At 47.4% G+C, this 27,355-nt stretch overlaps 1 protein-coding gene across 1 annotated transcript in view; it reads left to right on the forward strand.

Moving 5' to 3' along the window:
• LOC149443253 (protein Daple-like) overlaps window positions 1-27,355 on the forward strand; it is a gene marked incomplete at its 5' end in the record, with an annotated part of 70,519 nt that overhangs the window by 11,591 nt on the left and 31,573 nt on the right. Inside the window, 8 exons of the mRNA XM_089655708.1 lie at window positions 331-501; window positions 3,507-3,668; window positions 6,453-6,730; window positions 8,870-9,013; window positions 9,991-10,177; window positions 12,793-12,938; window positions 13,978-14,067; window positions 14,251-14,483. Of these exons, the coding sequence (XP_089511834.1) occupies window positions 331-501; window positions 3,507-3,668; window positions 6,453-6,730; window positions 8,870-9,013; window positions 9,991-10,177; window positions 12,793-12,938; window positions 13,978-14,067; window positions 14,251-14,483 (1,411 nt within the window). The remainder of the gene's footprint in view (window positions 1-330; window positions 502-3,506; window positions 3,669-6,452; window positions 6,731-8,869; window positions 9,014-9,990; window positions 10,178-12,792; window positions 12,939-13,977; window positions 14,068-14,250; window positions 14,484-27,355) is intronic.

The following is a 27,355-nucleotide window of genomic DNA, read 5'->3' on the forward strand; positions in this document are numbered from 1 at the left end:
AAAAAAAGCACCGGGTGACAACGCAGAGTTGTGAACGTGTCCCATAGGAAATCATGTTAAATGGACCGTACTGAGTTTCTGCCAAACGCTGCGGGAAACGCCCCCATCAGGCCTTTTTTTTTGTCTCTGTCCCCACTGGGGAGATTTCTCCTCTCTATTTGTCTAGGTTACCATCGTCACTGGGACTAAAATTTGAAGAGCATCCAAATTTGGAGGTGCCTCTAGAAGAGGTATAGATGCGAAATCCACCAATGTGGACAAGTGTCTAAGAAGGGATTAATGTTCTTGAATATCAAAGTCCTCACCTCCTGGTGTGTCCCCATCCTTCAGATGAAACAAGAAGTCGTCCTGCACAGCCAGAATGCAGCGAAGAGCCCGCAGGAGTTTCAGGGGAAGCAGGAGCGTGACATCCGCAGGATGGACAGCATGGAGAAGGGACAGCGGGAGACTACCCGGGAGCTGTTCAAGCTGAAGGACCGAGCGATCGAGCTGGAGAGAGACGTAAGTTCTGTTGTCAAGAATTACTTGTATGGTACTGTCTCTGCTCTCTGTCAGCAGGGCTTTTTTAATGCATGGGCACCCCTGGGAACTGGCCAGGGGTCCCAGGTGCATAGGGGCCCCATGATAATCTTGCATTACATCATGTTTGCCAACTGTCCTGGATTTGCCAGGACAGTCATGTTTTTTTGCTAAGCTGTCCCGGGAAGGCCAGGGCAGCGTCCCAGAACCTGTACTGTACTCTTGATCCCAGTATTGTGCCCTCCTGACTCCTCCAGTATTGTGCTCTCCTGACTCCTCCAGTATTGTGCCCCCCTGATCCCAGTATTGTGCCCCCGTGACTCCCCCAGTATTGTGCCCTCCTGATCCCAGTATTGTACCTTCCTGACTCCCGCTATATTGTGCCTTCCTGATCCCAGTATTGTGCCCTCCTGACTCCTCCAGTATTGTGCTCTCCTGACTCCTCCTGTACTGTGCCCTCCTGACTCCTCCAGTATTGTGCTCTCCTGACTCCTCCAGTATTGTGCCCCCCTGATCCCAGTATTGTGCCCCCGTGACTCCCCCAGTATTGTGCCCTCCTGATCCCAGTATTGTACCTTCCTGACTCCCGCCATATTGTGCCTTCCTGATCCCAGTATTGTGCCCTCCTGACTCCCCCTGTACTGTGCCCTCCTGATCCCAGTATTGTGCCCCCCTGACTCCCCCTGTACTGTGCCCTCCTGATCCCAGTATTGTGCCCTCCTGACTCCCCCTGTACTGTGCCCTCCTGATCCCAGTATTGTGCCCCCCTGACTCCCCCTGTACTGTGCCCTCCTGATCCCAGTATTGTGCCCTCCTGACTCCCCCTGTACTGTGCCCTCCTGATCCCAGTATTGTGCCCTTCTGACTCCCCCTGTACTGTGCCCTCCTGATCCCTGTACTGTGCCCTCCTGACTCCCCCTGTACTGTGCCCTCCTGATCCCAGTATTGTGCCCTTCTGACTCCCCCTGTACTGTGCCTTCCTGATCCCTGTACTGTGCCCTCCTGACTCCCCCTGTATTGTGCCCTTTTTTAAAACATATTCTTCAGATTATTTTTCATATATTTTGTAATAAGAACACATTTCAACATGCAGTGTGTGTGTGTGTATATATGTATATATATGTGTGTGTGTATATATGTACAGTTGTGTCCAAAATTATTCAACCCCCACTGAAATTGAGTGTTTTGGCCAGTTTGACATTGCTTTTGATCATTCAGTCATCTTGCTTACATTTACATTAAAGAGGCACTTGTAGGTCAGACAAATATAACATAACAGTTATAATGAAATAACCACAAATGTCTTTTCTGTGCTCACAGCATTATCAGTTTTATTCAACCCCCAAGTGACATTCAATCTTAGTACTTAGTACAGCATCCTTTTACAGTTATAACAGCTTTTAAACGTGAAGCATAGCTTGACACAAGTGTCTTGCAGCGATCTACGGGTATCTTCGCCCATTCTTCATGGGCAAAGGCCTCCAGTTCAGTCACATTCTTAGGCTTGCGCACTGCAACTGCTTTCTTTAAGTCCCACCAGAGGTTCTCAATCGGATTTAAGTCTGGTGACTGCGATGGCCACTCCAAAATGTTCCAGCCTTTCCTCTGCAACCATGCTCTAGTGGACTTGGAGGTATGCTTGGGATCATTGTCCTGTTGAAAGGTCCAACGTCTCCCAAGCCTCAGGTGTGTGACGGACTGCATCACGTTTCCATCCAATATCTCCTGGTACTGAAGAGAATTCATGGTACCTTGCACACGCTGAAGCTTCCCTGTACCTGCAGAAGCAAAACAGCCCCAAAGCATGATTGACCCTCCACCATGCTTCACAGTAGGCAAGGTGTTCTTTTCATCATAGGCCTTGTTCTTCCTCCTCCAAACATAGCGTTGATCCATGGGCCCAAACAGTTCTAATTTTGTTTCATCAGTCCACAGAACACTATCCCACAACTTTTGTGGTTTGTCCACATGGCTTTTGGCATACTGCAGTCGACTCTTCTTATTCTTTGGAGACAGCAAGGGGGTACGCCTGGGAGTTCTGGCACGGAGGCCTTCATTACGCAGTGTGCGTCTTATTGTCTGGGCTGAAACTTCTGTACCCACATCTGACAAATCTTTTCTCAGTTCCTCAGCAGTCACACGGGGACTTCTCTCCACTCTACGCTTCAGGTAGCGCACAGCAGTCGAAGTCAGCATCTTCTTTCTGCCACGACCAGGTAGCGTTTCAACAGTGCCCTTTGCCTTGAATTTGCGAATGATGCTTCCTAAGGTGTCTCTTGGTATGTTTAACATCTTTGCAATCTTCTTATAGCCATTGCCCTTCCTGTGAAGAGAAATCACCTCTTCTCTTGTCTTCCTGGACCATTCTCTTGCCTTCACCATGTTTGTAACCACACCAGTAAATGTCTAGAAGGAGCTGAGTATCACAGTCATTTTAAAGCTGCCTAATTGGTGCTTATTATGCTTGATTGCTGCTCGGTGACATCCACAGGTGTTTTCAATACCTGATGGAAAGCACCTGTATGAACCTCTGTTCTTCAGAGTGGTAGTCTTTAAGGGGTTGAATAATTGTGGCAATGAAGAAACCACATAAGAACCATTTACTACTGTATTACATAAACAATTGATGTCATTTTAGTTGCATTTGGGTAGTTACAACGTCCTTGTAGGATTTGATTCTGAATACAATTCCAAATGTACACTATAGTCCCTAAACCCCTTTACAGCATTGGGGGTTGAATAATTTTGGACACAACTGTATATATATGTGTGTGTATATATATATATATATATATATATATATATATATATATATATATATATATATATATAGTTGAATACGGCCAAACTTGTAGTATTTCAAATATATGTCAATACATTTGGGAAGAATATTGTTTTTAAAATATATTTCTCTCCCCTATGGGTGGGATGACCCTGTATGGCATATCTGTATTGTCTGCTGATCCTGTACTTGTATGTGCGGTCAGAACGCAGGGTTACAAGCGGAAAGGAACCTGATGAAGGAGCAGCTGAGGCACCTGGAGGCCCAGAACCTGTCGCTGAACAATCAGATGGGGACACTACAGAAGCAAGTCACCTTCCTACAGGAGCACAACACGGCGCTGCAGACCCAGACCGCAAACCTGCAGGTGAGCCAAAGCGGCATTTAGTCTGGAAGTTCAGAGGGCGCAGCTGAAGTCATTCTGATTGGTCGGTGTGAGGTCTGTCTTTGTGTCTTCTAAGTGAGATATCAGGTCTTCAATACAATTTGGGCAATGGTCTTAGGCTAAGTTCACATCTCCGCGTTCCTGCGGGCTGCGTTTTGAGCGGGCACAAGAGCACATTCATTTGAATGGACTGCCGTGCCCCGGGACACACAGGGAAGAAGTCCCTGCGCTTCTTCGGAAAATGCAGCCCGCATTAGAATTAATGGCACCCACCCGCGGGTCCGCCTGTGTGGGTGGTTTTCCTATGTGTCCATGTACACACAGTCGTTTACAGGTAGTTGAGGTTACAGGCATTTTTTTTGAAAGCACAAAAATCACGTTCAGGAGTAGAGTTTACCGCCGTTTCAAACGCTTGTAAATGCGTTAATGCACATTTGCATTTAGAAGCGGTTTTGGGCTGGTCCATATCCAGATGCTGTCCGCAGCCTTTTTTCTTCATCAAAAATGCATGCACAGCGTTTCCCATGTATTCAAATGGACCCGGTATACCAGCGCAGTCAGTTCCAGGTTTTGCGTGAAGGAAACAATGGTAGAACGCGCCGCATTATACTCATGATGGGATCCATAGTGAATACAACCAGAAAATACAGGTCATCTCATCACATACTGCTCTCTCTGCTTCTGCTTCTACTTTTGTCTTTTTTAGTCTGGCTGAAAAAAGACAAAAGTCCACCCAGTTCAACCATTAAAAAAAAGTTATAATCCTACACCCACAGTTGATCCAGAGGAAGGCAAAAAACCCAACAAAGCACGATCCAATTGGCTCCTGCAGGGAAAAAATTCCTTCCTGATCCCCCGAGAGGCAATCGGATATTCCCTGGATCAATGGATCAACTTCACCAGTTAACTATTTACTATTTTTCAGTGCATTCTGGGCATTTGGGAGGGTCTCCTGAGGTTATCTTTTAAAAACGCTTCTAAACGCGGCAGGTAAGCGCAACCAGGGGCGTCCCTAGGCAGGGGGGGGGGGTGCGCGCTGCAGCGGGTGACACCTACCGCACGGGGTGACACCGGACCCGCTCCACAAAAAGGTAAGTTGTAAAGCAAGCCGACGATCCCCGCAGGATGGATCGGATCTACAGATTGAGCATAATGGATCGGAGTCCGATCCATTATGCTCCCCAATCCGCAGATCCGATCCATTCTGCGGGGATCGTCAGAGGGGGTGTCACCAAGTGTTACCGCACCGGGTGACGCCAACCCTAGGGGCGCCCCTAAATGCAGCTAAACTGCTGTTTTTAACCTATGTTTTCTAGCAGTCAGTTTCCAACAGTCAGAAAAGTTTTTCAAATACCCCGTGTACATGAGCCCTAAGACACTCTTGTATGACTGTGCATGATTGCTGCCGTTTCATGTGTTGTATGTGCATCCCCTCCCCTCCTCCCGCCCTACCTCCCCCCTCCCCTCCTCCACCCCTCCCCCCCTCCCCTCCTCCACCCCTCCCCCCCCTCCTCCCCTCCACCCCTCCCCCCTCCTCCACCCCTCCCCCCTCTCTCCTCTCCCCTCCACCCTCTCCCAATCTGCAAAAATGAATATCTTACAGAGTAAAAATAAAGCTATTGATGGCTAAACCAGGGCCGTGCGCTTCCTGCTTTCAAGCCCAGGCCAAGCCCCACTGCCTCCTGGGAGAGGCGCAACGTAGCGATCCTCAGAAATAGTAAGTTACCAAAGGCTCATGATCGCAGAACAGAAGCAAAGTAGCACACGTGCGCACACGGCGGATTTCATGCACACACGCCCCAGACCGCTATAGTACTCGGCTACCAGGAATGATCCTCCATTCAGTGACCACAATTTAGTATCTTCCCAAACCTATCTACTGTATTTTTTAGTGAATGAACAACATTCACTCCGGACAGAATACTGTGATGGTCTAGCGACATTCAGTTTTGCTCTCATTTGCATAGGACAAATGTACATGCAGTTTCACAAGACGAAATCACTCTGAAAACGTATTTTTATAAATATAGCCCTGTCCTTCTCATCATTGTCACCTGGGACAGGAAGTGATAGAGAAACTAAATGTTGTCATCAGCACAGAAATATTGAGGAAATCTGTCAATGGGGACACCTGGGTGACGAGTTTAAGAGGGGGTTACCTCTTACTAATGCAGGCCATACATGGTTTGAATTCCGAACGATTTTGAAACCGCCATTCGCTCAGTAATCCAATGGTGCCATCAATGATTTCGAAAATCGGCCGACCGAATCATAAAGTTCACCCCATATAACGGGGGAAACTTCTGTTCCTTCCAGGTCACGGCTCATGCGCATTTTCTTTTTTTGAAAAACGATTGTATGTTTTGACCATCATTGAGTCGAAAATCGTTGTTTTTCACTAATTTTCCAACATGCCTGATCACCGAAAAGGGGAGGAACCACGAAAATCAGCCGGTGCCATTGACTCACTAACAGCCGATCGGCCGATTTTGTCTTAGGTCCGATTTTCAGATGAAAAAATCAGTCTAATTTTGACCCATGTATGGCCGGCTTTAGTAGAGATTTCCTCCTATTTTTGTTGTCTCTGGCACAGGAAGTAAAGGTAAATCCCACCCAATGGGACACGTACTGCAGAAAAAAAAAATTAACACTGGTTTGACCATTCCCTAATCTATCCGGAACTGTAAAAAAAAAAGATTCCGTAGATGCAACAGGAGTGGAAATGTCTGAAGTGAATCCTTTCTATTGTGCTTTGGCCTCTTCCAGGTGGAGGGCTCAGCGTCCGCCTCCCAGAATGTGTCGCTGAAGTCTGAGCTGGCCAAGCTGCAGAGCCAGCTGTCGGCTGTAGAGGGCGAGAGTGAGAAGGCGCTGCGTCAGAGGGAAGAGGTGAAGGCCAGTCACGATTCGCTGCTGAGGGACCACGAGCACTTGGTGTCCCTCTATGAACGCCAGTCCACAGAATACGAGGGGCTCATCAGCCAGCATAGCGCTCTGAAGTCACAGCACAAAGGACTGGAGCAGACGCATCGCAGCCTGGAGGAGAGGTGGGTAGCCTGAGGATGGGGATGAAAAGTCGGGTCGATGTGTTCTGTGAGCGGAAACCAATTTGACATCTCTAGGTGTGATTTTTATGTATTCATTTCATTTATTTCAGGTACTTATATAGCACCGTCAATTTACGCAGCGCTTTTCATATAGTACATTCACATCAGTCCCCGCCCCCAAGGAGCGTACAATCTAAGGTCGCTAACTCACATTCATACATACGGGGCTGTGGATAAGGAGGTACCACCAGCCCACCTGTACGGAGCCCAGGCCCGAAGGAGGGGCCCAGGCAGCTGGGTGAATCAGATGCGGGCAGTGAGGGTGATCGGCATAGCAGTTACTGAAACCGATCCCCTGTATGGCTCTCTCTGCAGCAGCTTAAAGCTGGTTTCTTCTCTGGCTTTCAGCTGCTGCATCGGGAGCCATACCAGGGATCGGTTCCAGTAATTGCCCCCCTGGTGCACCTATCACCCTCCCTGTGCATCATACAGTTCCCCCTGCTGCTCAGGCCCCCCCTGTGATCCCATCCCCGCAGTGCTGCCGGCTTCCCTCCTCTCCTTCCCACCAGCGGCACCGCTCAATAGGATCCTTCAGTGGGTGGAGGGTTCGGTTAATGTGTCACATTTACCAGCCCCTTCCTTTGTTCCGAATGAACAAAATGAGTGATTGGTACTGATCCCTCACTGTGCTCATTCATAATTGAAGCATCGGAAACCGTTTTTTTGTTTTTTGAGGAGGAGGGGGCCTGTCAGGTTGGCTGTATGGGGCCCCGTGGTTTCTAACAGCAGCCCTGTATACATACACATACTAGGGCCAATTTAGACAGGAGCCAATTAACCTACCAGCTGTCTTAGGAGTTTTCTTTATATCCTGTAATGAAAAATCGTTCAAAAATCGACCCGTGTATGGCCGGCCTTATATAGGAGTTGGTTAATAAAGAACACCCGTCATAATCAGCACTCCTGAATCCTGAGGAGATGCCTATTAGTACATTGTAACAAAACATATAAAACCATGGTATCAAAAACAGTGATATCACAAAACAACAAAGGAAAGAAGAAAAGGAAAACGAAGTGGAATGAAAAGAGAAAAAGAATAATGAATAAAAATTATGAAACAAATTGTAAATGAAAAGTAAAATAAAAAATGAAATAACTTACACAAACACAGATGAAAGCAAGTAAATATCCCGAGAAGATATGGGCTGAGAAGCAAGGGCGGACTGACCATTTGGAAACTCGGGCACTGCCTGAGGGCCCGGGGTCAGTAGGGGGCCCCATGAGATGCCCCTGGTACCTTTTTCATAGGCTTTTTTGAGTTTGGGCAAGGACACAGGGGCCCCATGATCCCCTATTGCCCAGGGGCCCCTTGAGTTGTCAGTCCGCCCCTGCTGAGAAGCCACATTTGTAAATGATAAAAATTTAAATAATATATACAGTACAAAAAACTCATGTCTACTTGGGATAAAGTACCAAAAAATCACAAAAAATACATATTCAGACAGATATTTCTTCTGCTGTTTTGATATATTCCTATCAGAAGTAACGCATCAAGAAACAAAAAGAAAAGAGAATCCTACTCCCCCCCCACCCCCCCAAATAACCCACACCAGACCCTTATCCAAGTGTGCAGGCTGGCTGACAAGGGAAGGAGGGGGACCATGCTTGCACCCCTTCCCTTCCTGAACTGTACCAGACCAATGCCCCCCTCAGCATGAGCGAAGGTACCTACCCAGGGAGAATGGTGTTCAGGGGCGGACTGACCATTTGGAAACTTGGGCACTGCCCGAGGGAGGGCCCGGGGTCAGTAGGGGGCCCCATGAGATGCCCCTGGTATCTTTTTCATAGGCTCTTTTGAGTTTGGGCAAGGACACAGGGGCCCCATGATCCCCTATTGCCTGGGGGCCCCATGAGTTGTCTGTCCACCCCTGATGGTGTTCCCTGTATTGATGAGGACAAGGGCCTCTACCACATAACCTGGCCCATTTGGTTGTTGGGGATCTTGGGGGGCTTATCAGAATCTTGAGAATCCCTTTAAAAAAAAAAGGGAGGAGCCCCCAGATACCAGCCCCCACATATCCGTAAAGGGTGTATAGTACTTTTACTTATTTGGTGAACTTTTCCTCTTTTTTCCCACAGCTACAATAATCTGTTGAAATACAAAGCTGAGCTGGAAGAGCGAGACAAGACATTGAGCCAAGAGCGGGAGACTCTGCAAGAAGAGAAGAGGAAAAATCTGATCGCAGCCAACGAAAATGAGCAACTTCAGCGCGAGATGGAGAGGTGAGCCACGTCCTGGTTCAGGAAAGCTTGAATAAACAGAGTCACATGGTGGGGACAGGGTCGGGTGGGGATGGTGGGGACAGGGACGGGTGGGGATGGTGGGGACAGGGTCGGGGTGAGGATGGCATGGACAGGGTCGGGGTGAGGATGGCATGGACAGGGTCGGGGTGAGGATGGCATGGACAGGGTCGGGGTGAGGATGGCATGGACAGGTCGGGGTGAGGATGGCGGGGACAGGGTCGGGGTGAGGATGGCATGGACAGGGTCGGGGTGAGGATGGCATGGACAGGGTCGGGGTGAGGATGGCATGGACAGGGTCGGGGTGAGGATGGCGGGGACAGGGTCGGGGTGAGGATGGCGGGGACAGGGTCGGGGTGAGGATGGCGTGGACAGGGTCGGGGTGAGGATGGCGTGGACAGGGTCGGGTGGGGACAGAATCGGGTGAGGATGGTGGGGACAGAGTCGGGTGGGGACAGAATTGGGTGAGGATGGTGGGGACAGAGTAGGGTGAGGATGGTGGGGACCGAGTTGGGGTGAGGATGGTGGGGACCGAGTTGGGGTGAGGATGGTGGGGACCGAGTTGGGGTGAGGATGGTGGGGACCGAGTTGGGGTGAGGATGGTGGGGACCGAGTTGGGGTGAGGATGGTGGGGACCGAGTTAGGGCAAGGACGGTGGGGGACCGGGTCGGGGCGAGGACGGTGGGGGACCGGGTCGGGGCGAGGACGGTGGGGGACCGGGTCAAGAGCTTCTCCAGTCAGATTGTGTGATGTGCTGTGAGTAGTATGGTGGCCACACTTGCTTCGATTTGTAGCTGGTGGACATGGCCAGTGTGTGTCATAAAGGGATTTACATAAAAAAAAAGAAACAACATTTGATGATGGACAGGAGTCGTGTCCTCCAGCCAGTGCTGGTCGGTGACTTGGTCCTCATAGCCCTCGATGGTGTCCTGGTCCTGTGAGCACTGTGTATGTTGCAGGTTGAAGTTCCTCCACGGGGAATTACAAGGGGAGTACAACACTCTCCACAAACACACCAAGGAGGTGAAGACATCGCTCAACAACGCCCAGATGGAGCTGAACCACTGGCAGGCACGCTTCGATGAGTTAAAGAAGCAGCACCAGATGATGGACATCTCTCTCACCAAGCTGGACAACCAGTGCGAGGTACAACAGGCTGATCAGGTCGCTCAGGTTTAGAGGGTCCGTCCAGCATTTGGGCGATGCTGGAGAGTTTAACCAACAGATTGTTCTTCACAGGTCTCTGGGACTCTCTTGGTGAGATCTCCATGGTTGACTTCCCGGGTCTATACACCTGCTGTGCCCATTATGAGGGGTTCCCACCATCCCTGTGCAGAGTTCCCGTGTCTGTACACCTTCTTTGTCAATTTTGAATGATTCCCACCATCCCTGTGCTGACTTCCTGGGTCTGTACACCTGCTGTGCCCATTATGAGGGGTTCCCACCATCCCTGTGCAGAGTTCCCGTGGCTGTACACCTTCTTTGTCCATTTTGAATGATTCCCACCATCCCTGTGCTGAGTTCCTGGGTCTGTACACCTGCTGTGCCCATTATGAGGGGTTCCCACCATCCCTGTGCTGTGCTGAGATCCTGGGTCTGTACACCTGCTGTGCCCATTGAGGGGTTCCCACCATTCCTGTGCTGACTTCCCCGGTCTGCACACCTGCTGTGCCCATTATGGGGGGTTTCCGCCATCCCTGTGCTGAGTTCCCGGGTCTATACACCTGCTGTGCCCATTATGAGGGGTTCCCACCATTCCTGTGCTGACTTCCTGGGTCTGCACACCTGCTGTGCCCATTGTGAGGGGTTTCCACCATCCCTGTGCTTGATCTTCTATTATGGATGCAACAGGAAGAGCTCTACTACCATAGGTAGGAACATCCAAAATGGGATTGAAGCGAGAGTTGGGAATTATGTGAGTTCGGGTCCTTAGATTGTACGCCCCTTGAGGGTTATTGACTAATGTGAATGTACTATATTAATATTATTTCAGGTACTTATATAGCGCCGTCAATTTATGCAGCACTTTACATATATATTATACATTCACATCAGTCAATAACCCTCAAGGGGCGTACAATCTAGGATCCCTAACCCTCAAGGAGCGTACAATCTAAGGTCCCTAACCCTCAATCTAAGGTCCCTAACCCTCAATCTAAGGTCCCTAACCCTCTAAGGTACCTAACCCTCTAAGGTCCCTAACCCTCAAGGGGCGTACAATCTAAGGTCCCTAACCCTCAAGGGGAGTACAATCTAAGGTCCCTAACCCTCAAGGGGCGTACAATCTAAGGTCCCTAACCCTCAAGGGGAGTACAATCTAAGGTCCCTAACCCTCAAGGGGCGTACAATCTAAGGTCCCTAACCCTCAAGGGGCGTACAATCTAAGGTCCCTAACCCTCAAGGGGAGTACAATCTAAGGTCCCTAACCCTCAAGGGGAGTACAATCTAGGATCCCTAACCCTCAAGGAGCGTACAATCTAAGGTCCCTAACCCTCAATCTAAGGTCCCTAACCCTCAATCTAAGGTCCCTAACCCTCAATCTAAGGTCCCTAACCCTCAAGGGGCGTACAGTCTAAGGTCCCTAACCCTCAAGGGGCGTACAGTCTAAGGTCCCTAACCCTCAAGGGGCGTACAATCTAAGGTCCCTAACCCTCAAGGGGCGTACAGTCTAAGGTCCCTAACCCTCAAGGGGCGTACAGTCTAAGGTCCCTAACCCTCAAGGGGCGTACAATCTAAGGTCCCTAACCCTCAAGGGGCGTACAATCTAAGGTCCCTAACCCTCAAGGGGCGTACAATCTAAGGTCCCTAACCCTCAAGGGGCGTACAATCTAAGGTCCCTAACCCTCAAGGGGCGTACAATCTAAGGTCCCTAACCCTCAAGGGGCGTACAATCTAAGGTCCCTAACCCTCAAGGGGCGTACAATCTAAGGTCCCTAACTCACATTCATACATACACATACTAGGGACAATTTATACAGGAGCCAATTCACCTACCAGCATGTCTTCAGAGTGTGGGAGGAAACCGGAGCATCTGGAGGAAACCCACGCAGGCACAGGGAGGACATGCAAACTCCAGGCAGGAGGTGCCGTGGTTGGGATGTGAACCAACGTCCCGAGTACTGCCAGACGGAAGTGCTAATCATTTAGCCACTGTGCTGCGTGTATGTATGTATAAAAATATATATATATAAAATCTGCATAAAGTGACGGCGCTATATAAGTACCTGAAATTAATTCTTATTCTCCTACACATACATAGAGGTCTATTTATTACAATTTTCTGTATGAATGAATGTCTCAGCATGTCGCAAATAATTCATAATGTTTTTGATATGAAATGCCCTTTTCCATGTATTTCATGTGATGAGCAGCTCCATCTAGTGTCCGCAATGTGGTATTTTCTTGATCATAGTATTTCAGGGAAATGCGGCACTATGGCCACTAGATGGAGCTGACGATCATGGGAGATGCATAGAAATATATTTCACATGGATATGGGGATTATTTGGGGCTTTTGTGCTAATTCCACAAAATAAAAAATAAAAAAAACACACACCAGCGTTCTACGATTTCTACTAAAGATCAGCAAATGGTTATCATTCTTAAGCTCCGTCTAAGGGAGGTGTAGAAATGATGTCTAAGGGAGGTGTAGAAATGATGTCTAAGGGAGGTGTAGAAAGGATTAGACCCCCAGAAAGGTGCGGTCTGCGATGCTTTTGTGTTAATCACATCGATCGAATGCGTGTTTTTGTCCTTGGCAGCTCCTGACCCGCCTGAAGAGTAACCTGGAGGAGGAAAACCACCATCTACTCAGCCAGATCCAGATGCTGAGCCAGCAGAACCAGATGCTGCTGGAGCAGAGCATGGAGAGCAAAGAGCATTACCACGAGGAGCAGAAGCAGTATATGTGAGTGCCATTCGTCCAATATCCGAGCCAGCGTCCGGGGAGACCGGATTTAGTGAACGCGGGGTCCGGGGAGACCGGATGTAGTGAACGCGGGGTCCGGGGAGACCGGATGTAGTGAACGCGGGGTCCGGGGAGACCGGATGTAGTGAACGCGGGGTCCGGGCAGACCGGATGTAGTGAACGCGGGGTCCGGGCAGACCGGATGTAGTGAACGCGGGGTCCGGGCAGACCGGATGTAGTGAACGCGGGGTCCGGGGAGACCGGATGTAGTGAACGCGGGGTCCGGGCAGACCGGATGTAGTGAACGCGGGGTCCGGGCAGACCGGATGTAGTGAACGCGGGGTCCGGGGAGACCGGATGTAGTGAACGCGGGGTCCGGGCAGACCGGATGTAGTGAACGCGGGGTCCGGGCAGACCGGATGTAGTGAACGCGGGGTCCGGGCAGACCGGATGTAGTGAACGCGGGGTCCGGGCAGACCGGATGTAGTGAACGCGGGGTCCGGGCAGACCGGATGTAGTGAACGCGGGGTCCGGGCAGACCGGATGTAGTGAACGCGGGGTCCGGGCAGACCGGATGTAGTGAACGCGGGGTCCGGGCAGACCGGATGTAGTGAACGCGGGGTCCGGGCAGACCGGATGTAGTGAACGCGGGGTCCGGGCAGACCGGATGTAGTGAACGCGGGGTCCGGGCAGACCGGATGTAGTGAACGCGGGGTCCGGGCAGACCGGATGTAGTGAACGCGGGGTCCGGGCAGACCGGATGTAGTGAACGCGGGGTCCGGGCAGACCGGATGTAGTGAACGCGGGGTCCGGGCAGACCGGATGTAGTGAACGCGGGGTCCGGGCAGACCGGATGTAGTGAACGCGGGGTCCGGGCAGACCGGATGTAGTGAACGCGGGGTCCGGGCAGACCGGATACAGGGAAGGCGGGGTCCGGGGTTTAGGAACACTTTAACGGCTCCAATAATTAGTTGTCGGTAGATGAACTGCCATCATTTATTTCTATACTTTATCTGTGTTTTTCATGTTTTCCTCCCAGAGATAAGTTGAATGACTTGAGAAGACAGAAGGAGAAGCTGGAAGAGAAGATAATGGACCAGTACAAGTTTTATGATCCAACTCCGAAAAAGTAAATAATCCGTATAATTATTATTACTCTGTATAGCGCCAACCTCTTCCATAGTGAAGTACACATCCTTCAGGGTCTAGAACACTTAACATCCTATGAAATGAGCCCCGACCTCGGACAGCTTGCAGCCTAAACTGTCTGTGTGCACTTCTGACGTATTTCTCTCCGGTGTTGTGTCTACAGGAGGAATCACTGGTCCGGGGCCCGAGCTCTCGCCAAACTGATTAAACCGCGGAAGGAGAGTTCAAGAGAGAGGCCAAAGTCATCTTCAGACACAGGCAGCTACGTCCCAGAAAACCTGGAGTGCGCAGCCTCACCGTCCTGCTCCCGGCCTCTCCGCGTGCAGATTGAAAGTGCAAACAGTTCGTCCCCGGGGCCCGAGGACAGGGACTCACCAAAGGTGTTCACTGCTAAAGGTAAGTTGTGTAATTACAATAGACCACAGAGGAGCATCATGTGCAGTCTGAAAGTTGAGAGGTCGTCCATCCGCCGAAGGAAAAACGCTGCAGACTAATGCAGGCCATACATGGTCCGAATTCTGAACGATTTTTCGTCTGAAAACTGAAAAAATTTGCTCGGTAATCCGATGGCGCCATCAATGATTTCGAAAATTGGCCAACCAAGTCATAAAGTTCCCCCCATATCACAGGCAAAACTTCTGTTCCTTCCAGGTCACGGCTCATGGCGCATATTCTTTTTCGGAAAAACGATCGTACAATTTGACCATCATTGAGTCGAAAATCGGTTGTTGTTCATGAATTTTCCAACATGCCCGATCACCGAAAAGGGGAGGAACCACGAAAATCGGCCGGTGCCATTGACCCCACTAAGAGAGCGCAAATCGGCCGATTATTCTTAGGTCCGATTTTTGGACGTAAAATCGGTCGAATTTCGACCCATGTATGGCCGGCTAAGTGTAGAAATATTTCTCTATGGGATTACTACACAAGGAGTCAGCTCTGTCTCTGAACATTTTTCTTGTAAAAGTACCCTAATTGTAAAACGGTTGGAAAAGGGAGAGGGGGAAGGTTAGAAGTCTCAATATTTTCTCCTATATTCCTATGTGCTGTAGAAGGCTAGCTAGGCAGTGGGACAATAGGGCCCCTCCCCCCCCCCCCCCTCCTTTCTTCACAATCACCCAACATGCAACTAGAAAGGAGACCAATGCCTTGATAGTCAGGATTTATCTCTTGGCTTCAAGCAACACTTTCCTGAGACAAGAGCCGGCAAGAGGTATGCCGTGGGGAGGGAGGGGTCATACAGTCCTCTTGCCGGCTCTTGTCTCAAGAAAGTGTTGTTTGGAGCCAAGAGATAAATCCTGACTATCAAGGCATTGGTCTCCTTTCTAGTTGCATGTTGGGTGATTGTGAAGAAAGGAGGGGGGGGAGGGGCCCTATTGTCCCACTGCCTAGCTAGCCTTCTACAGTACATAGGAATATAGGAGAAAATATTGAGACTTCTCTCCTTTCCTCTCATATATGGGGTGAACCTGAATGTGGGTGTAACATGTTATGAAAGGTAAACTTATCCTTTAAGATGAATATAATTTCCTCCTTAAGGCCTGGGGATCGGCATCATCTTACTCAATAGGCTCTGGCAGGTACACATAATGACATCACAATGCTCCCCCCCGCCGCGTTTCGTCACTTCTTCCTGTACTTAATTGCAAAGACTATACACACGTTTCTTAGATTGCAGATTATTGAACACTGGAAATGATATAATTCCAGAGTTTCTGAGCGCGGATTATTACGTTTAAGCAGATTGATTGTGCATGACTTGTTTTGTAAATTGATTTCATTTAGGTGTGTGAAGCACATACCCGTGATAGCAGCATTCACCGATTTAAATATATACACAATTTTAGGTTGTTGGTTGCGGAGAGATTTTTTTTGACATTACTTAAGTTAATGGGTGCCTCTCCTTTATATCAACTGACTGCCAAAAAACGAATGCTTGTCCGTAGGGTTGGTAGGGATGCCAAATTACCAGTGTGGGTGACGTAAATGCAGGACGGGCAACTGTCTATAATGTTAGGCTTTACGAATATTTATTCCTGGTGGCTTTTTTAACAAGCACGGGATGCAAAGTGTATGATCTCAAACTGTCATTCATCTATCATTCCATCATTCCATTCATACTCTATACTTGGTTGTTGGGAAATCTGTTTATAAATCATTCATCTGCCTGTATTTTTTTGTTTTTGTTTTTTTTGTTTTTTCTCTCTCACCATAATGCATGTAACTCATTCTTTTTCTACTTCCTTGGATCACCTTAGCGACTCCTCGCAAAAAATTTCCATTTCTGAAAAGCAAGAGCCAGGAAAAGAAGCCACCGCCACAGAGCCAGCGCCGTTTCTCGGAGCGCCTGCGGTTCTGGTCGTCCTCTGACATGTCACCAACACATAAAAGCTCTGTCTCTCTCCCGGAGATCAGGGACTTCTGACTTCTCTCTCTCTGTCTTTGTCTCTCTCTCTCTTTCTCTCTCTCTCATTTTTCTTTTTTTTCCCGGACCAAAATTCCCTTTCTATTCTATACCTCACGGACCAAAACAACCGAGCCATGTGTGTCCTCTGTATTGCCTATAACTTGCATATTTAAGAAGCCATAAGAATGAAAGGAGTGAAGATGATTAGATCCACAAAACTGACTCTTCGTAGGACGGTGATGCCGCCATGGGGCGGGCTGAGTAAGTCTTGCTCTTGAGGCTGGAGCAGGTGTTAATGCTTGGAGTCTGCTATGCTGCTGTGTTGCTGCCACCCAGCCTTACCGCCAACATCAGGATTTGATTGGTTGGTTCAATAAAGATGTGTATATGAGAGAGCGCTGTCTCTGCCCATTAAATGGAGCTCTGTTATTTCCAGAACTGTATTCCAGAGAAAAAAGAAATAACTTAATGTAGCGTAGATCTTGGGGATACTTCTGCTAAGATCAAACAGCAAGGACGGGTAAAGGTTGTGAACCGAAGTCCCAAAATTCTGTGTAGTGAATTTAGGTGACTTTAAAGGGAAACTACAGCATATCTGCAGTGAGTACACATTAAAAAAAAAAAACGGTCACCAGTAGACCTGTACAGAGAGAAGAAAGCAGCGCCTGCATAGTGAATTTGCAAATATGGCTGCTCTCCATAAAATGTACATAGAAAAAAGGATTTTGTAATATTAGCCATTACTGTTCCAAATTAATTCTTCAGTTGATAAATTAAATGGATGCACAGACACACTGTACTGGATGCTTTGAAAGGCTGTCGTGGATGATGCAAGGGCTGTATCGGATGGAAGGAAGGACTGCATTGAATGAACTGAATTGGATGGATCAAATGTGTTGGGTGGGTGGATGGATGGTCTGTGTTGGGTGGATGGTCTGTGTTGGGTGGATGGTCTGTGTTGGGTGGATGGTCTGTGTTGGGTGGATGGTCTGTGTTGGGTGGATGGGCTGGGTGGATGGATGGTCTGTGTTGGGTGGGTATATGGATGGTCTGTGTTGGGTTGGTATGTGATTGGATGGACTCTGTAGAGTGGATGGATGGACTGTGTTGGGCGGATGGATGAAAGGACTGTGTTGGGCGGGTAAATGGATGAAAGGACTGTGTTGGGCGGGTAAATGGATGGTACTGTGTTGGATGGATGGATAGATGAATGGATGGACTGTGTTGGGTGGATGGTTGGACTGTGTTAAGTGGATGGACTGTGTTGGGCGGATGGATGGATGGACGGACTGTGTTGGGCGGGTAGATGGATGGATGGACTGTGTAGGATGGATGAATGGATGGACTGTGTTGGGTGGATGGTTGGACTGTGTTGGGTGGATGGATGGATGGTTGGACTGTGTTGGGCGGGTAGATGGATGGACTGTGTTGGGCGGGTAGATGGATGGACTGAGTTGGGCGGGTAGATGGATAAACTGTGTTGGATGGATGAAATGATGGACTGTGTTGGATGGATGGATGGATGAATCTGATAGACTGTGTTGGGTGGATGGATGAATGGATGGACTGTGTTGGGTGGATGGATGAATGGATGGACTGTGTTGGGTGGATGGATGGTTGGACTGTGTTGGGTGGGTGGATGGTTGGACCGTGTTGGGTGGGTGGATGGTTGGACCGTGTTGGGTGGGTGGATGGTTGGACCGTGTTGGGTGGGTGGATGGTGACCGTGTTAGGTGGGTGGATGGTTGGACCGTGTTGGGTGGGTGGATGGTTGGACCGTGTTGGGTGGGTGGATGGTTGGAACGTGTTGGGTGGGTGGATGGTTGGACCGTGTTGGGCGAGTGGATGGATGGATGGACCGTGTTGGGCGAGTGGATGGATGGATGGACCGTGTTGGGCGAGTGGATGGATGGATGGACCGTGTTGGGCGAGTGGATGGATGGACCGTGTTGGGCGAGTGGATGGATGGATGGACCGTGTTGGGCGGGTGGATGGATGGACCATGTTGGGCGGGTGGATGGATGGATGGACCGAGGGAAGGATAGAAGGTCTATTTTGGATGAATGACTGTATTGGATGAAAGGAAGGACTGTACATGGAGGAAGGGATGAATTGTATTGAATGGATGAATGGATTATGTAGATTGTGGATAGATATACAGCAAGGGGACCACAGTTTCCCTTTAGAGTAAGCGGTTCATTTTTGGGGGTACTTTTGTTCCAGTTTAATAAATATACCTCTAGCTATACCTTCCCTTAAAGGCACAGCATGCTTTACTCCATGTTTGCGCACATTCAGATATCTTACCTTGGCTCAGCAAAGGCTTTTAGATTCCACCCAGCATGTCCTGTTTTTGCTTACCCTTTCTAACTTCCTCCAAGGAAACTTGGTAATAACTTGTCCCGTTTTTGGTGTTTTCTCACTGGCATGTTCAATGCATCTTGCTTGCACGTTAAGTCTTCTGTTGTCTCATTCTGATAAATTTGCTGTGTCCGTGGGACCGTTCAACAAATCTGTATCTGTAGGTCTATTTCAGCTGATATAAGAGGGAAGCAGAGAGGACTGCGTTTTTGGGACTTGTAGTGTCTAGGGAGCTGTTGGGCTGCTGGTACCTGCACTTTGCACCCAAATTAATAATTATGCCCAGATGCTGACATAGAATTCTAACTACATTTCTTCTTATCCTCGGGGGAGACGTGCCGAGAGGCCTGCAGTTCTGAAACCATTGTTGCAGTAGATTTAGGTTTAAAAAAAGAAACCAGAAAAGAATCTCTTCAAATTTGTGAGTTTATTGTACATCCCTCTGTGAGATTTGGGGGTGTTAGGATTGCTAGTCCTTCCCTGGCAACTCTGATTTTGGTAGTATGTACTTTTTGGAAAGATCATGGAGGACACTTCTTTTACACAACTCAGTGTATACATAGACTTTGGAATAGACTCCCTCGAGAGTTGGTTCTGGCCAGCTTAGTGGCCTGGATTCTTTCTTGGATAGACAGAATATAACTGGATATAACATTTATAGGGAAAGTTGATCCAAGGAATATCCGATTGCCTTTCGGGGGATCAGGAAGGATTTTTTTTTTCCTTCAGAAGCAAATTGGATCGTGCTTTGCTGGGTTTTTTGCCTTCCTCTGGATCAACTGTGGGTGTAGGATTAGAATTTTTTTTTTTTTAATGGTTGAACTGGATGGACTTTTGTCATTTTTTTCATTCAGACTAACTATGCATATGGTTTTGTCAGCCAACAGTTCTCCACTGGTCAGCTACTGAGAATTCCAGTAGAGCTAATAGGGGACAGCATGAGCAAGCATGGGTTGTGGTGCCATCCTCAGGGGATCAAAATCTCTTCTGTGTCCTTCAATAAACTAAAAAGAAAATGGGATTTTTTTTATTCACCATAAAATCTATATCTGAGCTCACTGAAGGCCACAGTGCAGCTCTTGATCATCTGAAGGTGGCTTTATAACCCAACGGTCAGATATTACTAGGATCTCCGCTGTGCCCAATAAACAAGAGAGAAAATTAAATAATATTTTTGAAACCTTTCGTAATTTGCTTGATTATTTGAAAAAATTATCTTAAACACAATGACATTAGAGGTCTGTGACCTAATACCTGTGATGTTGACATCAGGCTTTCAAAAGTATACCATCTGTCGGGAAACTCGAGAAGAAGCTTAGAACGTGCAGATGTGATTGGACCATGCTCAGGCTTGTCTACTGTTGACTTCATAACCATGCATGCTGGGTTCAGCCATGTAATGAATGACTATGCTATTGAGGCAGGACTTGGGAGCTGATAGACGCCTCTGGTTCTGACTTGGCAAAGGTAAAACTACAACAATCATTCAAAAGAAAGCTGGAGGATTGCCAGATCCAATCATTCAAAAGAGAGCTTGAGGATTGCCAGATCCAATCCTTCAAAAGAAAGCTGGAGGATTGCCAGATCCAATCATTCAAAAGAGAGCTGGAGGATTGCCAGATCCAATCCTTCAAAAGAAAGCTGGAGGACTGCCAGATCCAATCATTCAAAAGAGAGCTGGAGGATTGCCAGATCCAATCATTCAAAAGAAAGCTGGAGGATTGCCAGATCCAATCATTCAAAAGAAAGCTGGAGGATTGCCAGATCCAATCATTCAAAAGAAAGCTGGAGGATTGCCAGATCCAATCATTCAAAAGAAAGCTGGAGGATTGCCAGATCCAATCATTCAAAAGAAAGCTGGAGGATTGCCAGATCCAATCATTCAAAAGAAAGCTGGAGGATTGCCAGATCCAATCATTCAAAAGAAAGCTGGAGGATTGCCAGATCCAATCATTCAAAAGAAAGCTGGAGGATTGCCAGATCCAATCATTCAAAAGAAAGCTGGAGGATTGCCAGATCCAATCATTCAAAAGAAAGCTGGAGGACTGCCAGATCCAATCATTCAAAAGAAAGCTGGAGGACTGCCAGATCCAATCATTCAAAAGAAAGCTGGAGGACTGCCAGATCCAATCATTCAAAAGAAAGCTGGAGGACTGCCAGATCCAATCATTCAAAAGAAAGCTGGAGGACTGCCAGATCCAATCATTCAAAAGAAAGCTGGAGGATTGCCAGATCCAATCATTCAAAAGAAAGCTGGAGGACTGCCAGATCCAATCATTCAAAAGAAAGCTGGAGGATTGCCAGATCCAATCATTCAAAAGAAAGCTGGAGGACTGCCAGATCCAATCATTCAAAAGAAAGCTGGAGGATTGCCAGATCCAATCATTCAAAAGAAAGCTGGAGGACTGCCAGATCCAATCATTCAAAAGAAAGCTGGAGGATTGCCAGATCCAATCATTCAAAAGAAAGCTGGAGGATTGCCAGATCCAATCATTCAAAAGAAAGCTGGAGGATTGCCAGATCCAATCATTCAAAAGAAAGCTGGAGGATTGCCAGATCCAATCATTCAAAAGAAAGCTGGAGGATTGCCAGATCCAATCATTCAAAAGAAAGCTGGAGGATTGCCAGATCCAATCATTCAAAAGAAAGCTGGAGGATTGCCAGATCCAATCATTCAAAAGAAAGCTGGAGGATTGCCAGATCCAATCATTCAAAAGAAAGCTGGAGGATTGCCAGATCCAATCATTCAAAAGAAAGCTGGAGGATTGCCAGATCCAATCATTCAAAAGAAAGCTGGAGGATTGCCAGATCCAATCATTCAAAAGAAAGCTGGAGGATTGCCAGATCCAATCATTCAAAAGAAAGCTGGAGGATTGCCAGATCCAATCATTCAAAAGAAAGCTGGAGGATTGCCAGATCCAATCATTCAAAAGAAAGCTGGAGGATTGCCAGATCAAGTTGCATATCTTCCCATGTTTGTGAAAATGTTAAAGATCACCCTTATGGAATGCAGGATTGTGCGTTCGGAGAAGGGAGTGCAAAGAATGAACAGGCCAGACCCAGCTAATAGCAAGGCAATAAAATGACACTTGGCATAAGACATCACCATGGTCATTCCCTAGTTCTCCTGGAAAGGATCTCCATTGGAGCAGTCTGTTGCTGTAGCCATGTAGATAGTTGACGCCCAGTTATCCATACCAGCCAATCAGAAATAGTATAAATTTTGGCACAACCATCTGAAAAAGATGATTCTTGGTTGGCTGCAGAGCGGCATCACATTTTTTCCATTCAGTAGTCTTTATTGAAGGATTAGCGGTGGCAGACAATTGGAATTATGGTAATGGGTTGATTTTCTAAACACAAATAGGAGATAATTTGCCGCATCTTAATGAATATGGATAAATTTGACTTTGCAAAGATTACCCAATCATTTGCAAAGAAAATAAAACAAAATATCACTTTTTGCTTGCACATGAGTAGATGTTGGAAGCCAGCAGAGCTTCACTTCATTCACGAAGCTCTTAGGCAAATTCCCTTGCAAATTTCGACTTCACTTACAACAACCTATTTGTAGTAAAACAACCTCTATGGCTCAGGTATATAAAATGCAGCGCTGTATAGTATTTACAAGTGTATGACAGTAGTAAACTGACAATAGAAAAACACACAAGGAATATAGTCCTGTATTGGTGCTTGCTGTTTCTCCAGTGCAAATGATAGAAATTCGCACTAACCAGAAGCGTATAGTCCGTTTACTACTGTCATACACTTGTAAATACTATACAGCGCTGCATTTTATATACCTGTATTTATATTGGGACTTTATGTGTGGTTTCCTTTGATGTTCAGCTGCTGACAGTTTGGAGCGCTCACTGTAGCATTTCTTTCTATAAACCTCTATGGCTCATTGCAGTGCCATACCACGGTATAAGTTCATTGTTTAGCAGGGAAGATCCGGTATACCAAGATATCATTTGGTATTTTTGAGTCACCCAATCTAATGTATGGGATAGTGCAGTGGTGGGCAACCTTTTTTTTCAACTGAGCCAAATCTCGCCAAAACCATGATTGAAATTTATTTTGAGAGCCACATTTTTAAAACTGAAAATACATCTCCCATATAGTAATTCATCCCCCATAGTAATTCATCCCCCATATAGTAATTCATCCCCCATAGTGTAATTCATCCCCCATAGTAATTCATCCCCCATATAGTAATTCATCCCCCATATAGTAATTCATCCCCCATATAGTAATTCATCCCCCATAGTAATTCATCCCCCATATAGTAATTCATCCCCCATAGCAATTCATCCCCCGTATAGTATTTCATCCCTCGTATAGTATTTCATCCCCCGTATAGTATTTCATCCCCCATATAGTATTTCATCCCCCATATAGTATTTCATCCCCCATATAGTAATTCATCCCTCATATAGTATTTCATCCCTCATATAGTATTTCATCCCCCCATATAGTATTTCATCCCTCATATAGTATTTCATCCCCCCATATAGTATTTCATCCCCCCATGTAGTATTTCATCCCTCATATAGTAATTCATCCCTCATATAGTAATTCATCCCTCATATAGTAATTCATCCCTCATATAGTATTTCATCCCCCCATATAGTATTTCATCCCCCCATATAGTATTTCATCCCCCCATATAGTAATTCATCCCTCATATAGTAATTCATCCCTCATATAGTAATTCATCCCTCATATAGTAATTCATCCCTCATATAGTATTTCATCCCCCCATATAGTATTTCATCCCCCCATATAGTATTTCATCCCCCCATATAGTATTTCATCCCTCATATAGTAATTCATCCCTCATATAGTATTTCATCCCCCCATATAGTATTTCATCCCTCATAAAGTAATTCATCCCTCATATAGTAATTCATCCCCCATATAGTATTTCATCCCTCATATAGTATTTCATCCCCCCATATAGTATTTCATCCCTCATATAGTAATTCATCCCTCATATAGTAATTCATCCCTCATATAGTATTTCATCCCCCCATATAGTATTTCATCCCCCCATATAGTATTTCATCCCTCATATAGTAATTCATCCCTCATATAGTATTTCATCCCTCATATAGTATTTCATCCCCCCATATAGTATTTCATCCCCCCATATAGTATTTCATCCCTCATAAAGTAATTCATCCCTCATATAGTATTTCATCCCCCACAGTACTATTCCCCCCCCCCCCCTTCTAGTAAGCCAAGTCCCCCGTGTCAATTCACTTACCTTTTGCGTTCCTCTCGCTGTCTTCCCGCGCCGTTCGGGTCTTCAGGGCGGACTGTGAGAGGAGCCTAGCTCCCCTCCCCTCACGTTCGGCACGCTGCCCCGCCTACACACATCCTGACAGCCACATCCGCAGGCCGGATTAAAAGGTCCGCGCGGACTTTTGGGGCTGCCAACCGAGAGGAGGCAGGGGAGCGGCCGACCGAGAGGAGGGAGGGGAGCAGGCGCCCGGCACACAGAAGAGCCGCATTAGACTGGGTAAAGAGCCGCATGTGGCTCGCGAGCCGCGGCTTGCCGACCACTGGGATAGTGCAATGCAATACAGAGGAAAGTAGAATGAGACAAAGAAAAGGGGGGGGGATGGAAAAGGCAGCATTAGAGGAAATTTGTAGCTGGGGGCAAGATCCAGTCTCACTCAGCTCTCCTATCCGTGCAACCTTCAGGGGAATTAAAGATGCAGGTGTCAATGATCAAAGATGGGGAGGGGAAAAATTTGGATTCAAGGGGACTAGATCATCTCATAGAGGACCAGTTTATTATCTAGGGCAGGGATTCCCAAATTATTTAAACAAATGGGCCCATTTACTGTCCTCCAGACTCTGGCTATTGGGATTTAAAAAAGTGCCCCCAGGATTAGTGGGAGTAGACAATGTCTTAGACTTGGTGGTCAGTGGGAGGAGAAATAGTAACCCATATTTGGTAATAGTGGGAGGAATTGCCCCCCATCATTGGTGTCATCAGGAGGAATAGCGCCCCATCATTGGTGTCAGCGGGAGGAATAGTGCCCCATCATTAGTGTCAGCGGGAGGAATAGTGTCCCATCATTGGTGTCAGTGGGAGGAATAGTGCCCCATCATTGGTGTCAGTGGGAGGAATAGTGCCCCATCATTAGTGTCAGCGGGAGGAATAGTGCCCCATCAATGGTGTCAGCGGGAGGAATAGTGCCCCGTCAATGGTGTCAGCGGGAGGAATAGTGCCCCGTCAATGGTGTCAGTGGGAGGAATAGTGCCCCGTCATTGGTGTCAGTGGGAGGAATAGTGCTTTGTCATTGGTGTCAGTGAGAGGAATAGTACCCCGTCATTGGTGTCAGCGAGAGGAATAGTGCCCCATCTTTGGTGTCAGTGGATGGAATAGTGCCCCATCATTGGTATCAGTGGATGGAATAGTGCCCCATCTTTGGTATCAGTGGGAGGAATAGTGCCCCATCATTGGTGTCAGTGGGAGGAATAGTGCCCCATCATTGGTGTCAGTGGATGGAATAGTGTCCCATCATTGGTGTCAGTGGGAGGAATAGTGTCCCATCATTGGTGTCAGTGGATGGAATAGTGCCCCATCATTGGTGTCAGTGGATGGAATAGTGTCCCATCATTGGTGTCAGTGGGAGGAATAGTGTCCCATCATTGGTGTCAGTGGATGGAATAGTGTCCCATCATTGGTGTCAGTGGGAGGAATAGTGTCCCATCATTGGTGTCAGTTGGAGGAATAGTATAGTGCCCTATCATTGGTATCAGTGGGAGGAATAGTGCCCCATCATTGGTGTCAGTGGGAGAAATAGTGCCCCATCATTGGTGTCAGTGGGAGAAATAGTGCCCCATCATTAATGTCAGTGGGAGGAATAGTGTCCCATCATTGGTGTCAGTGGATGGAATAGTGCCCCATCATTGGTGTCAGTGGATGGAATAGTGCCCCATCATTGGTATCAGTGGGAGGAATAGTGTCCCATCATTGGTGTCAGTGGGAGGAATAGTGTCCCATCATTGGTGTCAGTGGAAGGAATAGTGCCCCATCATTGCTGTCAGTGGATGGAATAGTGCCCCATCATTGCTGTCAGTGGATGGAATAGTGCCCCATCATTGCTGTCAGTGGATGGAATAGTGCCCCATCATTTCTGTCAGTGGATGGAATAGTGCCCCATCATTGGTGTCAGTGGGAGGAATAGTGCCCCATCATTGCTGTCAGTGGATGGAATAGTGCCCCATCATTGGTGTCAGTGGGAGGAATAGTGCCCCATCATTGGTGTCAGTGGGAGGAATAGTGCCCCATCATTGGTGTCAGTGGATGGAATAGTGCCCCATCATTGGTGTCAGTGGGAGGAATAGTGCCCCATCATTGGTGTCAGTGGGAGGAATAGTGCCCCATCATTGGTGTCAGTGGGAGGAATAGTGCCCCATCATTGGTGTCAGTGGATGGAATAGTGCCCCATCATTGCTGTCAGTGGATGGAATAGTGCCCCATCACTGGAGTTATTTGAAGGAAATGTCCTATGATTGGTGTTAGTGGAAGGAACAATGGGCCATCATTTATGCCATTGGAAGCAATGGGGCCTCATCTTTGGTATCAGTGGAAGAAATAGTACCCCAAAGCTGGATAAAAGCAAAGCCTGCAGGCTGCAGTTTGGAGACCACCAATATAGTGTATTGATTTATTTATTTATTTTTCCATTTATTTAAGGCTTGTGACTTTTTTAAACTTCTTTACTTTTTGGGGGGTTTTTTGGTGATGCATTTTCTGCAATCCAGAGCTAGATAAAACAGACATATACATTTCCTGGATCTTTTTGGTTTGCTTGAGAGCTATAACTAGGCTCTAATCACATGTAGTGCAGAATGTATTCTATTCTATTCTTCATAACTGATGTCTGAGTGTTGCATGTGTATGGTTCTACAGAGGAGACCCCCCTCTTGTCTGCGTTCCTGAACGCACGCACCCCGCCGTCCTAATGTGTCCTTACATGTCTGCTTGATATGAAACTGCTTATGTGCTGCTTCAAATTTGTGTATTTGTACATTGTTCATGGGTTCGCCATCCGCACGAAACGCCGCACAGCAAGCGTGGCCGCAGTGAACTGTGGGAATGTTTTGGATTAGAGTATCACTTCGCAGCGACAGAACCTGTTCAGTCTCTGCATTATCTCTACAACTGTGTATCTCTACCTCCCATCACAAACATTCCACTACGTCCTCCAATGACAAACCCTAAAAGATCTCCAGGCTTTCCAAATTGGCAACTTTCCCATCTTTTCAAAAGCCGAGAGGGTTTATTGTGATGGCAAAAAAATGTATGTTCCAGGAAAGGTCTTCCAGCATTTTATTTCCTATATTGGTTAAAATGTTCAATACAAGCCTCGTTGGGTGATGAGTTCCTACCAGGGGCGGACTGACAACTCATGGGGCCCCCGGGCAATAGGGGATCATGGGACCCCTGTGTCCTTGCCCAAACTCAAAAAAGCCTATG

Source organism: Staurois parvus, unplaced genomic scaffold (assembly GCF_062004578.1).
Source record: "Staurois parvus isolate SC_StPar_1 unplaced genomic scaffold, SC_StPar_1.0 ptg000863l, whole genome shotgun sequence".
NCBI lineage: Eukaryota > Metazoa > Chordata > Amphibia > Anura > Ranidae > Staurois > Staurois parvus.